At 45.9% G+C, this 13,626-nt stretch overlaps 3 protein-coding genes across 3 annotated transcripts; 1 reads left to right on the plus strand and 2 right to left on the minus strand.

Annotated features, from left to right (window-relative positions):
* The first annotated feature begins 6,920 nt into the window (after positions 1 to 6,920).
* On the plus strand, positions 6,921 to 7,670 carry LOC105276203 (U11/U12 small nuclear ribonucleoprotein 25 kDa protein). Its single transcript, XM_011333644.3, has 2 exons — positions 6,921 to 7,334; positions 7,413 to 7,670. Exons 1-2 carry the CDS (start codon positions 7,050 to 7,052, stop codon positions 7,662 to 7,664), a joined length of 537 nt encoding a protein of 178 aa, XP_011331946.1. The 5' UTR covers positions 6,921 to 7,049; the 3' UTR covers positions 7,665 to 7,670.
* On the minus strand, positions 7,654 to 9,193 carry LOC105276202 (distal membrane-arm assembly complex protein 2). The gene has a single exon (XM_011333643.3). It carries the CDS (start codon positions 8,815 to 8,817, stop codon positions 8,002 to 8,004), a length of 816 nt encoding a protein of 271 aa, XP_011331945.1. The 5' UTR covers positions 8,818 to 9,193; the 3' UTR covers positions 7,654 to 8,001.
* Positions 9,194 to 9,330: 137 nt separating this feature from the next.
* On the minus strand, positions 9,331 to 13,613 carry LOC105276204 (ubiquitin carboxyl-terminal hydrolase CYLD). Its single transcript, XM_026972500.1, has 10 exons — positions 12,831 to 13,613; positions 12,496 to 12,643; positions 12,166 to 12,399; positions 11,423 to 11,601; positions 11,235 to 11,348; positions 10,939 to 11,165; positions 10,658 to 10,830; positions 10,275 to 10,571; positions 9,851 to 10,183; positions 9,331 to 9,719 (listed from the first exon to the last, which is right to left on the minus strand). The coding sequence occupies exons 1-10, from the start codon at positions 13,305 to 13,307 to the stop codon at positions 9,529 to 9,531; spliced, it is 2,373 nt and encodes a 790-aa protein (XP_026828301.1). The 5' UTR covers positions 13,308 to 13,613; the 3' UTR covers positions 9,331 to 9,528.
* Positions 13,614 to 13,626: the final 13 nt, after the last annotated feature.

Raw genomic sequence — 13,626 nt, forward strand, 5'->3', positions numbered from 1 at the left:
TCTTTCAGATTCCGGCGAGATTGGTCGCTATACCTGGCGTATTATTATAAAACGACTTCTAGTTTCCTAGGTGGGTGGACTAGTGGGTGGTCGAGTGTGCACACCATGGCGTATACATATACACCATGTACATGTGGGCACACGGTACGCATATGTGCGTACAAACCTGCTAGACAAACACGTGCACGCACACACGCACACACGCGCGCATATACGAGCGCGCGTACACGGCATATCTTCACGTGCACCAGCGAGCGAGCGTTGGCGTGCGAGCGCGAGTTGGTCGGGAGGCGTACGGGTGACGTAATCCTGACGAAGGGAAGGAACAACATCGGCGTTGACCTACTAAAGAGCCGACTTTTTCTCGCGCGTGTTCCTTCGTACGCCCTGCCTTTTTGGTATTTCGAAAGCCTCCGCCCGAGGATCGTGCCGACTCCTCGATGTGGCTGCTCTCCAACGAAGGTCTGATAAAAGATCGCACGATAGCGACAGTTAAGCGACTAGGTGATGCAAGGCGATTGTGCGTACGTGTTCTCCATTTATCTGAAATCGGAAAACAGAACAGCGTCGTTCAACAACTTCACTGTTGTCGTTGGGAGACGCGCCACTGTGGCGACTCCTCCAATAATAAAAGCGGAAAATTAGAAATAATCGAAAAGTCTCAATGGAATGATGATCTGAGCTGCTTCGTCAAAAGTTTAAGAGAGAGATCGCCGGCATTTCAGTCGGGAACAAACAGCCAGCCGTGCGACAAGTGTTCGCGGCGCTGAAATGCCGAAGTAGGTCCCGCAGGTTTCTCTCCATGGACCACCCTACCGTCACGCTGTGGTGACTTTTGACGCGTGAATACGCCCTTTGTTCGTGTTCCCCTTCCCCGCTGGTTCCTGTCGCTCTTCCCCGCAGTGCGATCTCTCTTTTCATCCCTCCAGGGATCGCCAGGTAGACAGGTAGCAAATCGATTCCATCTCGATGTAAAGAGAACAATCCCTCGGGTCATGTGAAGATTACAAGATTACAGAATTACCCCGCTTAATCGAATCTATCGAGAATATTCACCCCCGCAAGGCGTATTCGTGAGAGCGAAGAACGGCCAGCGGTTGCAAAACAGAATTACTGCACAGAATGTAAAATTACGGTTAACAAGCTACAACCGTGACAAAATATTTGCAACACAGTGTGCTATTCTTGGCACACATATATAGACACACACGTTTCCACTTGACAAGAAAAAATCAGTTCTGGTGAACATTAGAAAATTTCTAACGACGGAACGCCTGTGGAGCAAAAGTTGCAGGTGACCATCACATTTTCATCCATCCATATCATATCTGCACCTGCGGGGATTTGCCGAAAGAGCACGCGCTTATTATTCGCCATCCGGTTCTACTTGGCGGGTCGTCGCACAGCTTGTCCAGCTTCTCTCCCCTTAGTCGATTTCAGACTAGTCAGACGCCCCCCGCTGGCTACGATCTCGTGTTCGGGGTGGTTGCAACAGGTTGCCACAGCTGCCGGTGACGCTATAGTGCTGCCCTTGATATGTCAAATAAATGCATGGAACCCCGTAATTACGCGAATATTCCTTGTAACAGAGGAAGGCATGTAAATTTCAATAAGATTCTCGATTGCGATCCCAAAATGTAAGAATCATCTGTGATGAGAAACACGTAACGAGTGAACGTAAATGAAACATTTCAAAAAGCATGAAGTACAAGAAATTTCATTTCTACCGAGATTTTCTAAGATCGTATGATAACACGACGATACGGAGGCGCGTTCTTATCTCTATTATCATCGCCCTTAATGTCGAAATAAGGGCAATGCCTGTTTGATGTGCACATCAAACCTCCACAAGCGCATCGAATAACGAAAGCCATCGTGTCTCGAAAGCCGAGGACCCCGGATTTAACGGTTCTTACAATCTAAGGATCCCAAACTGTGAGATACTTGAGATAACTCAAGTCTTGAAACCCAACGGTCACGGAAACCTGTGATATCGTATTTAACAACGCATATGTGCATTCTGTACGATACGATTACCATCTCAACTTTTTTTGGGGGGATGACATATCTGTCATCATTTTATTAAAAATGTTGGATCGCTCATTGTTAGGTTTAATAACGCGGCGCAACGAGATAACAGCATGTGCGTGGGAAAAACTTGAAGAATGCCGTAGGAACGTATTTTCTTCCCCTCCTGTTCCCTTCCGTTCCCGGAGAAACTGAAATACTCAAGACGATACGCCGCAAGGTGCAACCCCGTATTGGAAGTGCCCGTAAAACGCTGAGGACGAAAGGTAAGCACGCGGTGGACGTGGCCTGACGTAATGCGGTGTGGGAGCGCCGCAGGGTCAACGTCCTCTTTCCCAACGATCATTGTTCCTCAGCAACCCTATCCGGATGGGGGCATGATCGTCCGGCTCCAAAGTCAACTGATTTCTGTATTAGGAAGGGTTCTATGGCGATCCAATATGAGTAACAGAACAAGATCTGGGACAAAATGAAGAAGAATGAAAAATAATTGACGGATTGATGTAAAATTCTTCGATGCGAGACACAAAAGTAAAGAAGATCCAATTGGAATTGAAGAACAGTTACTGAGAACTGATTACGCGCGCACAAGTGCGCTCAGATTTGTTCGTCGGTTCGTCTTTCATTATTAGGAAAAATGATAAAATGCCCAGCGATAAAACACATTCGCTTTGATGATAATAGTGGTGATGGACGAGTCAAATGTATATTAGAGTGAAACTTTCATTTTTGTACGCTAAACTTTGAAACCCTCTGCAAAAGTACGCAGTTTCACGAGATAGTTCTCGAGAATTTCGTCGAACCCCATTCCACGCGCCAAGGATCGAAGCCTCTGACTGAACTCTCTCGGGTGATACCGTTAAACTGACTTCCGTCTGCCCACCTACCTACCTACCTACCTACTTTCGTCCTCGTACATCGTCGAGAGAAGAGAGAGACCAGCGAGAGAAACAAGATGCGGAAAGTGGAGCCGAGTATTCGGAGATCGTGGAATGGCCGAGGATTCAAATCGCGTGTCTTCACCCAAGAGTGATCGGGTGGACATATCGACTTCTCTCTCTGTCTCTCACCTACAGTGGAATGTCACCGCCAATAAGATAATAAAGCGTTATCTTTCTCGTCATCCTATCGTCTGAGAGATTGGAAGAATTGATTTCCCGTTGACCACAATCTTGATTCAATATTAAATACAATAAACAGTAAACTCAAGGGAGAGTACGAGTATCTATGAACGTCCAACTACTAATCTTTAGGACCTAGTGGCTAGAGGAATTATTTAGGAAAAAAATAAAATGACCTTTTCAATCAACCAAACGTGAACGTTCTCCGTTAAGAGCAACTCCAGTCTCTCGCGCGCGTTCGGAGATCCCTTCGAGAGTTGAAAATGATCTAAGTTTGAACCAGCACGAGGAGAAAGAGCGAGAGTCGGGCATGTGGAACGGGTCACACCCTCCGGGTCGCATTATTGCCGGGCGCTGTACGTACATACATACACGTGACTCGCGTCCAGGGTCGACACAAGTGGGTTGGCGCACTCACGCTCGCGAGCGCGGTCGTTACTGTCGTCCTCGTCGTGCATACCCCCTGCGCGTTCAACGACCCCGACGACGCTCGGCGACGTATACGTATACGCGCCTCTCTCGACTCTCGACTCTGCACGCACGTGACATGCCCAGGATCGGACCTGGCAACGGTAAATACAGAATCCAAGACTGTCCCTTCGGCGAGTCTTTCTCTTGCGACTGGCGACCCAAAAGAATCAACCACCTATTGTGCGATGCCTTTGAAAGTGGCTCGTGGAAAGTCACTCCACCGTAGGCGTGAAAAACCTTGGACTTTCGGAATCAAAGGGGATACACCCTTTCGATCGTTTTACGTGTCCCGTTACTTCAGTCGGTGTGATATCGCTATTCGAACAGAACAAGAAGAATTTTTCATTCTCTTTCAACACCGTCAGATTCTCGTTATCGAGCTTTGCAACTGCGTAGTTACGGTCGTTTGTCACTTCCGACTAATCATTGTAATTTGGTTTTCGCTTTTCATGCCGATCGCCGAGTGGCGCGTCACATTCAAAATTACATGCGAACGAGGTGGCATCACGAGAGGTGGGACAGACGGGGATCAAAGGTCGCGAGCGGCAGGAAGCGGCGGCATTGTGCGCCGGATGTCGTAACTTCCCCGAGTCCTTTGGCCCCGAACGTCCCGCCCCGCGTGCACACGCGTGTACTCTTCTATCGACCTAAATAGCGTGAATCTCGACTCGATACGAGCGTGTCTGATTACAAATTGAGAATACAGTAGGTAGAGCTATTAAATGGCTAGTCTATTAAATGGAATAGAATAGCGTGATTTTTTAACAACAGTCAATTAATTTCGTCAACCTCAAATCAGTTGCGCGAATTTAATCTCGAGTGCACGTAGAGCGCTCCAGAGATGACGCGTCAGTCAGAGATTTCAGCTTGGACATCACCGCGAAAAAATGGCTGAAGAAGGACTGGAATCATTTTCAACGAGTAAAAGACTCGTCCAGTTGAAAATCGGCTTGAATCGAGACGGTCGTTCACGAGTGATGCACAAGTAGCGAGCGCGCCCCAACGCGCCCTCCTCGAACGAGAGGGCGGCAGAGAAAGGAAGAGATAAAAAGGATGGGAGGAGGAAGGCAGAGATAGAACAGATACAAAGAGGGAGAGAGAAAGCGAGAGGCAATGATAAAGCGAGGGGAGACGAGAAGTCGCGAAGCGAGGAAGAGAAGGATGAGGGGAGAGGGAGGCCGCCAGGAGAGAGAAGGGAAGACGCACGAGAGCGAGAAGAAAAGACGAAGAGTCAGCGAGCGAAACAGAGAGAAAGCCGCGACGCGCGATCGAAGGAGGAGAGAGCGAGAGCGAAAGCGAGGTGGAGGGTAAGAAGGAGAGAGGAAGGGTATAGCCGTCGTGAGCTCCTTACAGTGCATTGCCTTTACGAACCCCGCGAGTCCCGTCACACCCCGTGCCCGTCCGCCCTCCTCCTGTTTCTCCCCGCGTTCCTCTCGCTCTCACTCTCTCTCATTCCCTCTGCCTCGACAAATCGCGTACGACGTACCTCTCATGAAGAGATCCACGAAACCAGCTTCGCCGTCGAGCAAAGCGATTCGGGTCGTCGAGACTCATCGGACGAGCGGGTGGCGGGGGCGGCGGCGAGGGGGAGGATTCAGGGAAATCACACGCACACGTCCCCGCGTGTCGACGGGGTGGTGCGGTGGTAACGCTGATAACGGAAAGAGATCGTCTTCCTCGTCTCGAGGAAACGAATGATGATGGTCTGCTTTCAGTGCCCCCTGTGGTCGTCAATGACGATCAGCCCGATGGCGACTTTCACCGGCGATCGCCGTTTCGAGGATTACGGGGTTATCGATTCGGTCGAGCGAGATCAAGCCTGAGATCACGTTGCGGGATCACCCGTTATTCCGCGCAGATATTCGCGCCTGTATCCAAAAATAACAAAATTATCTTTTGTCCATACATATATATATTTCTGAATTTGCAATTTCCCAATATTCAGTTGCACGGGTCCATAAATTGGAGGGTCGGGAGAGGAATTTTCGATACGATGGTATCTCGGAGGGTACGACGGGTTCTTCGGGATTTCACGGCTCTCCCGTCGTTACGGTACCACTTGCCTCCACGTCGCAACCCCGATTCGGAGCTCCCTCGCGCGAAGGATCCGGGATCCGACCTCGGCGCTCGGTGATAGCGATGGTGTTTCACGCGGCGCCCCGCGTCTCGTCTAAAATAGGCTCGCTACGCGCGCGCGGGGACTTTCGAAACAGCCACGTTTCACATGCCGCGCGCCCGCCTCCGCGCGCTTGGAGGGAGACTCTCGGATGTGCCTCCCTCCGCACACCCTCCCCCGACCCTCAACCTCCCTTCGCCCCTCTCACTTGTGCTCGCTCGCTCGCTCGCGACAAATACGTCGTTTCCTCGTTGCGTCGACGTTTGATAACGTGTGCGCATATGGCGAACTGGTGGTATCTACCTGTTTGGTTTCCTGGCTCGTCATGGTAGACTCCGCGCGGTAAAAGTCCACTTAGTACGAGCGAGGGGAGAGGCAGCTGAGGGGTAAAGGTCAGAGAGGCGGAGGGAAAGAGGAGAGTTCCTGTAATAGAAACTCAAGAGTCATCCTAGCTATTTATAGCCGTTTCAATGTATTCCGATAAGGGAAGATCTTTAATGCCTTCGAACAATGAATGGCAAGCGACGGAAAAAATAGGAATTGAGGTGTCCCGCTCAGGTGTGAACGACCTGATCTAGGTGGAAACAGAGTTTACTCTCGTGGTGGCCCCTACTTCGCGGTGCTTCTCGGGGGCAACTACCTCGTTCCTCCCCACCGGCCGCGGCGCGCGGCGTCCTAAATTCGGTATTTATGTGAGAGAGCAACGCGAGAGGCGAGATTACCAGAAATCCGCCGTTCCGCCTAAATTCCAGCCGTTGTTGCATCAATGGTGGTTTAACGGGTGTTGGCGTTTAACAGCGATCGCGAGGCAATAATGATAAACGAGCGACGAGAGAGCCGAACGCTCGCGCCGTTACACGCATGGACGACGACGCCGCCGCCGTCGCGACGTTCCTTTCGATTCCGCGCGCGCGGAAGCGAAAGGATAAACAAAAACGGCGCGGGTAGTACAGGTAGTACCGTAACTCATGGATTCTCTTGCTCGTTCTCGCTCATTCCCCACCTTCGTGTCCGTGCGGTTCACGCCCTTCTTTTCCCGTGCTTCGCCATCTCTCCTGCCTCTTGTTTAACGGTGAATCGCAATCGCGCGCGTGACACCATCGAGAGTAATCGAGATCCGGGCACGGATCGCTACCGCCACCTAGCGACAGCGCGCATTATTAATCGAGCGCGTTAAGATGCAAGAGACGTAATCTAGTGGCGAGCCGCGGCATTAAAAACGTCTGAACATGCAGGACGCGTTATCTAACGGCGATATGCGCCACTAATTTTGTCATCGATTTATTTGTTATTTATTATTTATTTACAACAACATGGAGACTGTTGATCATGTGAGGTTAGAACATGCTGCGATAGAAGATGTTGAGAAAAAGTCATCTGTTGACAATGTGAAGGCCGAGAGTGCACAACTCAGTCATCAAGAATTAGTGAGGTTGACTAAAACAACTATAGCTGATATTATTGAGAATGATCCGCTACTTACTGGACTACCCTCGGATGTCACAACGGAAGAACTGAAATCCCAGATCGCAGTAGTGCAAGGACAGGCCATAACAGTATTCTTAAATCGTAGAGAGCTACCAAAACTCGCAGTAGTGGTAATATAATAATATATTCCAGTTGTAACAAGATCTTTGATAATTTAAAAATACCTTTTTCTTTACTTTAATTTCAAGGTTCCTCCACATAACACCACAGTGCTTGATTTGAAGAAGGCAATAAAGCGACACATGAATTTATCTTTAAAGAGAGAAAATGTCAACAAGAAGATAAGTTGGAAACACATTTGGAAGAAACATCATCTTCGCTTCGATGACATCATACTTTCTAACGATAACGAAAATATTAAAGCTTATGGCATCATTAACAAGGCAGAATTACACTTTGTCAAGAGACGGAGAGAAAAGAATAAACTGATTAAGCGTTAACGGCAACTTTGTACCAGTTTTTATATATTATTTCCTATTACAATTAATATTTATTAGTATTCACATATTCACACAGTAAGCCTATCTCGATGATTGAGATTGCATAAGTAAAAAGTAAAGTATTGCGAGGCAACTATGTATAATGGTATGTACATGTGATTGTATGCATACATACATGATTATACATAAAGAACATTTTTATATTCTGCAAATGTTCAATGTGTAGATAAGACAGGTGGATGAAATTTTAAAACTTTAAGTAAATATTCTAGTGTTCAAAACTGTAAGTTGTGTCACAGCATAGTACTATTTTATTCATTCCAATGTTCTAATAGGATCATTCTTCCAATTTCTCTTCAGGCACATGAATCTCACAAGTCAATCCTGGCATACAATCCTCCAGCATCATGCACGTCAGCTCGAACGCTGCGGCGTTGTAGTAATTTGTCACTATAAGCTTCTTCAACGTTGGCATTCTGTACAGCGACTCTAGTCCTCGCTCGGTGACGTTCTCGCAGCCGGAAATGTCCAGGTGCTCGAGCTGCGGAAATTCTGCCGAGATCTTGTCTATGCCCCAGTCATCGATGTTCTTGCAGTTTTTGAGACTGAGCCACTTTAGCTTCATAAGGTTGCACAGATTGCTCAGACCTTCGTAATAAATGTCCATTCCGTTGGCGTCCACCGCTTCGAGGATGTATTGTGGGTCAAACTTGGTGGGCAAATTGCTCGAGTGCTTCTCATTCTGCTCGACCCAATCATCACTGCCCCTGAATCTTACACGACCGCCACGGCAGACGATGAAGAGTGCAGCGGCCAGATCCGGACCCAAAATCTCGTGTCTCTCCGGGATGAATCGCTGATCATGCTTGGCGGCGTCAATCTTATGCTGCGCGTACCAGTTCACGATGTTGCCAATTGAAAAATCGCCTTCCTTAGGTGCAGATGTGGGATGCCATACAATCTTCTTGGAAACGTTTGGATCGTCCCCGAGCATGGTCCGATGCAGTTCTGCTTCCTTTTCTCTCCACTTGTACATGACCTTCTCATGGTCTATTCCGTACACGCGTATCGTTTGTGCTAGCCAGTTATTCCGGAGGAGCGTACGCTCGCACAACTTTTTATTTATCACGCAGGTGAGTCGCCTTGCAAACATTTTTGCTGAGAATTTGTGCGATTCAATTTTCACATATTAGCGTTTTATGTGTTGTACACCGATATGTGCGGTCAGGTGCGCGACACTCGACCGGCACTTTCAATCAATCTTGAAAACGAAAGCTTGAAGTGTAATGACGGGTTGCCATTCTGCAGGCACTGCCGACAGGCCGATTTACATGGTGTGGGGACTTTTTAGTTCCAGAAACGTCCGCTATGAGCTTTCACTATTTCTGCTCCGAGAATTGGATAGTAGTGCGGGTCAATAATCAAGCATGTTTTCTTTATTTCCTGCTTTCGAATAGTGAGATTTATAATATTTTTAAACAGTTTTATTTTTAAGTGCTGCGATGCAATAGCGCATGAAAGAAGTTTTCATTTCAAAGTTGAATTTAAAAGAGGTGAAATGAAGGATTGGTTTCGTGATGTAGATAACAATTTTACAAAAAAAAAAAAAAAAACAACTTTAGATAAATGTATATTGTATATATTGTCTCAGTTTTTTTCTACAATATATCTTCCTGCATATAAATTTATATTTCTACTTTGTACATACGATTTGGAGTCAGATTGCCTCAACGTCAGCTATAATTGTTACATGAATTTGCATGAACTTATTACATGTTCAAGGAAAGTAATAAGCAAAACATTGCACTCTTCTCCAATAGTAATACTAGAGCCGCTTAAAGTCTAAAAAACAAGTCGGTTGAAGTTATTTGTACATCATAACATCGGGGGATTGATACATGCACATGTAGGCGTCGCAGAGTAAACGTTTCGCGTGTTCCGGTAAATGACGATCATCTGTCAACTCGGTCAAGTAGTTTCCACCTTCCTCGCTCAACCAGTAAGGAAAATCTGGACATGGCACCATTTCTGGTATATTGTATCCATTTTGCTCCCCTAACAAATAATAACTCGATGAAAAAGTATTTTTACGTTGTGAAAAGGAGAAATATTCTTGTAAAAAATTATAAATATAAAATTATAATTATAATTATATATATATATATATAAAAAGACGATTGAAGTACCTTTTCTATCAGCCATCGAGTCAAAGAAACACCATGGCGCTTCCGAGCCGGGGCCGCATTTCACAAATGAAACGTAATGCGACGTTTCGATGCAGACTACTGCGGAGAGTTCCAAGTACAGACGCGGCACGGGACAATGTTCCTGGAGAATCGCGAATTCCATAGGTACGATCAACTTTTTCGGTTCGTGGTTTGTCCGTCGTTCGTGACGATGAACCTTTTCGAGGCACTGAAAACAGAAAGCTATACTTTCAAGGCCGACGCCGCACTGTCCGTAACACTCCTTGCACTCGAACTCTGCCAACTTGCCGCATACTGTGCATTGTCTGGGTGCTGCAAAATGATAAAAAATGAATAGTACCATGATTTGTCTTACACACAGAGATAATTACTGTAATTTCTGTAAAACGAAACGATACTTAACAGTCTTCGATAATGTCAGTCACGTCCAGTAGCAATGTAGGTTGAATCTTCTGGTACATCTTAAACGATTTTCCAAAACGCGGCATTTGTATGATCAGACACGAAGGTACTTCCTTCAACCTGATGTTACTGGTGAGAAAACTTTGCTCCAATAATTGCTGGACGGTCGGTAGGTTTAAGTGATCATCCTTTTCGACAAACAGCTGATAATGATATGCGTCTTGCCCGGAACTTAATTTCAGGAATGGCTCGGCATTTAAAATCTGGGCGACTAGCGACGTCAGAAACTCCTCCGGATCTGAATACCACAAATATATTACAATACAATACGATTGTGTCACTGTTATTGATGTAAAATAAGAGCTAAGTTTTCAAGACGCAAACCTTTCTCCTCGCTAGTGAGGCCGGATACCGACGACAGCTTTTCGAGCAACGTTCTAAGCTTCATCACGCGATCTGCTCTGACGAACATGTTTTTTCGGAGCGGATTCACGATCTCCTCTCGTAAAACTCGCTGCACTTCTTCGTACTGCGGGCAATCCTTTTCATTCGGTGGTCTGAGAAATACATAATCACGTACAAATACATCTGAGAATTGCGCTATGTGACGAAACACTTTTTAAAAGAAATAATTTTAATATTCGACCACGTTAAAATATAATTACCGAAACAAGAGATTGTCGAATACACTGGTAAACGTGAACATGCTGAAGAGGGTGGCGTCCAGATAGCACGAATTATGATGCCCTTGGATGCCACGATATTTTCCACATATACTCTCCAAGTCTCCTTTGACAGAAATCGGTCGTACCATGCCGGCGATCACGGAACTCTCCATGTTACCAAAATTGTTATCGTTACTCGTAAGCGGCGATCGTTCGTCATGCTTCGTCTATTTACAAGATATTTGTTTTTAGTTCGCCGAAATGTCCATAAATATCTGAAAGACGCTCATACTTACGTTTTCATAGTGAGAACAGTGTTCGATGTCCGTGAATACGGCTCTGTAAGGTCTACAATGGAAATACCTGATATCTTTGTAAGTCCCATCTGTACCTAAAGGATGTCCATTATCCTATGAATGACACATTGTTCGAGTTCGTTCTCTTATTTCCGTTCCAGTCCATTTAATTGATTCATCTTACTCACCAGTTCAACGGCTGCCATTATTTTGCCAGGACTTGCACCGGACGGTGTGCCGATCCACCGAATAACTCCGTAATGAAAATCGGAATCCAGTAATACTTTAACGTTTGAGCCGACCATCAAGTCCCCCTTGCTCTCTACTCTGCTGAATTTCTTGATTTCATTTTTCTCCGGCACATTACCTGTCGCGAGCAACGGTGTATATATACATATAATTTGTCGTAGTTGCTTATAGTGTTAGCCACGTATTTTCATATATGTGGTATTTACAGAGCTCTTTAAGAATTCTCGCTTTTCTGATAAATATAAAAGCGCGGGCGTTATCACACGAGCGCAGATATCCGAGTAAAAAACGCGATAAAGGCGATCTGTCAGCCGTATCTTACTGTAATCCAACAAGCTTATGCTGTCGCGGGAATCTTCCACATCACTGTACAAATTCGATTCTACGTCGCTACTCCATTTGTGCTCCAATACAAAAATAGGAATGTTCTGTAGGTCTGCTGCCATTTTTAAACAAAAATGCAATAACTGTGTGGCGCGTCTTATAACCTGCCTCTCTCTCTAGAGGAAGCCGGGGCGAGGTACGTGTCTATTTTTAAGCGTCCGAGCTAATATTAACTGCCCGCGTGCCGCACGAGAGAAATTAAAGTCTAGTGCCGACCGATGCCTGACTGTTCCGAGGTTCTTAGGGAAAAGCACTGCGGGAATGAGCATATTTATTGTGTTTGTGATGGTGAAATTACCGCATTTAAAAAGCGCATGGTCGACGCTCTTAGCATAATTATTAACGTCATTTTCGAAACTCGATTTTGCAGCCTGGTGGCGGTCCTTCAGCACATTGATGGATTCTTGATTGTTGTTCTTATTATCATCAAACATGGTAAATTGTTCTACGAGGACAGCTGGTGTACTGTCAAGTATGGATTTCTTCTTATCGTTAATGCAATCAGCACCTATGTTAGTCTTCAAGAATAATGCTGCAATAAACGTACGCAAATTGTATTATTAAATTAAGACATTAAATTAAAACAAAATTATTGAAAAATATTGAATCGTGATTGGCGAATATATACCTTTTTCAATGTTGCTGGAGATTGCTTCGGTTTCTATTTTATATGGGTATATGTTATTTATTGTAGCAAATATTACAGTAGAATTCCAATGCATAGGCATAAAGTATTCCTTAGCAAATAGAGCTGTTTTGGATACTTCTTGATTCTCCTGTAATGCACACAAACACACAATTATCTTTAAAGTGCCACTTTTAGTAATTCCGTTTCCGATATTTGCAGATGAGAGAAAGGCGCATGACTCTACATATTTCACACAATACGTTCTACCTCTAGATAAACGTAAAATCGAAAATGTCTCGTAAACAGCAGCAAGTAAGACAGCTTTATCGATTCACCAGTAGTTCCAGGCCAAAGTAATGTCCCAATCCAAGCTGTGTCACAGGTCCGATGTATCTGACAAACGCTATCTCCCTGACTCGCTTGTTCAGAGGATCCGAGCAGCACCAGACCTTGTCGTTCATCGAGATGTTCCTCAATCGTTCACACAGGACTTCGTCCTTTGCTAGCTCGACTCTCTCCTGGGGAGACTGAACAGCGAGCAGGCACTGCCAGATCTTCTGCGACACAGGCACCAGGTCGTACCTGTGGCAACGCCACTCTGTGCCGCACCACTTGGCGCCGCCGACGGGGTCGATCACACGAATCTTCAACATACCATCCTTTATGTCCTCCAGCGCTTCCACCAGCATTCCTAGATGTAATGTGTTGACGTTAGTATTGGACGCGCCAGTTATCCGTGTTAGCACCGTGTCCTGCTTGGCGACGTAATATTGCAGGACCTGGCGTTCCTGATTACTGTCACGGTCCTCCATGTTCAGATATCAAAAGTTCATCGTCGAGGAAATCGTTGGTTTGTCAATCACCCGCCTGTCAGCCCGAATGCTTTCACCTATTCTGTCAAATAATTTCATCCAAAGATCACATATCTGGTCGATGAAAATCCTCTCATTTTCCTTTGAATTTCCTGTTTATTTTTCCAGAAAGAAATACTCGTCTTGCACCATGTATTTCGTAAGAAACTGTCGAGCATCGATGAAGTTTATTTTATTGTCACACTGTGCGTCATGTCACGCGAAGAGTTTGGTCTCGAGCAGAAGCCAAGCCACCGTTCGACTTGGACACCGTCTGTCA

This window comes from Ooceraea biroi, chromosome 9 (genome assembly GCF_003672135.1).
Source record: "Ooceraea biroi isolate clonal line C1 chromosome 9, Obir_v5.4, whole genome shotgun sequence".
Lineage (NCBI taxonomy): Eukaryota > Metazoa > Arthropoda > Insecta > Hymenoptera > Formicidae > Ooceraea > Ooceraea biroi.

What these genes read in the sequence shown, in the direction of transcription:
- LOC105276203 (XM_011333644.3), top strand. Translation starts at nt 7,050, where the DNA reads ATGGAGACTGTTGATCATGTGAGGTTAGAACATGCTGCGATAGAAGAT. An exon ending in TACCAAAACTCGCAGTAGTG is followed by an intron (nt 7,335 to 7,412) that starts GTAATATAATAA and finishes TTTAATTTCAAG; the next exon opens with GTTCCTCCACATAACACCAC.
- LOC105276202 (XM_011333643.3), bottom strand. Translation starts at nt 8,817, where the DNA reads ATGTTTGCAAGGCGACTCACCTGCGTGATAAATAAAAAGTTGTGCGAG.
- LOC105276204 (XM_026972500.1), bottom strand. Translation starts at nt 13,307, where the DNA reads ATGGAGGACCGTGACAGTAATCAGGAACGCCAGGTCCTGCAATATTAC. An exon ending in CTCCAGCAACATTGAAAAAG is followed by an intron (nt 12,400 to 12,495) that starts GTATATATTCGC and finishes CGTTTATTGCAG; the next exon opens with CATTATTCTTGAAGACTAAC. An exon ending in CCTCACTAGCGAGGAGAAAG is followed by an intron (nt 10,572 to 10,657) that starts GTTTGCGTCTTG and finishes TGTGGTATTCAG; the next exon opens with ATCCGGAGGAGTTTCTGACG.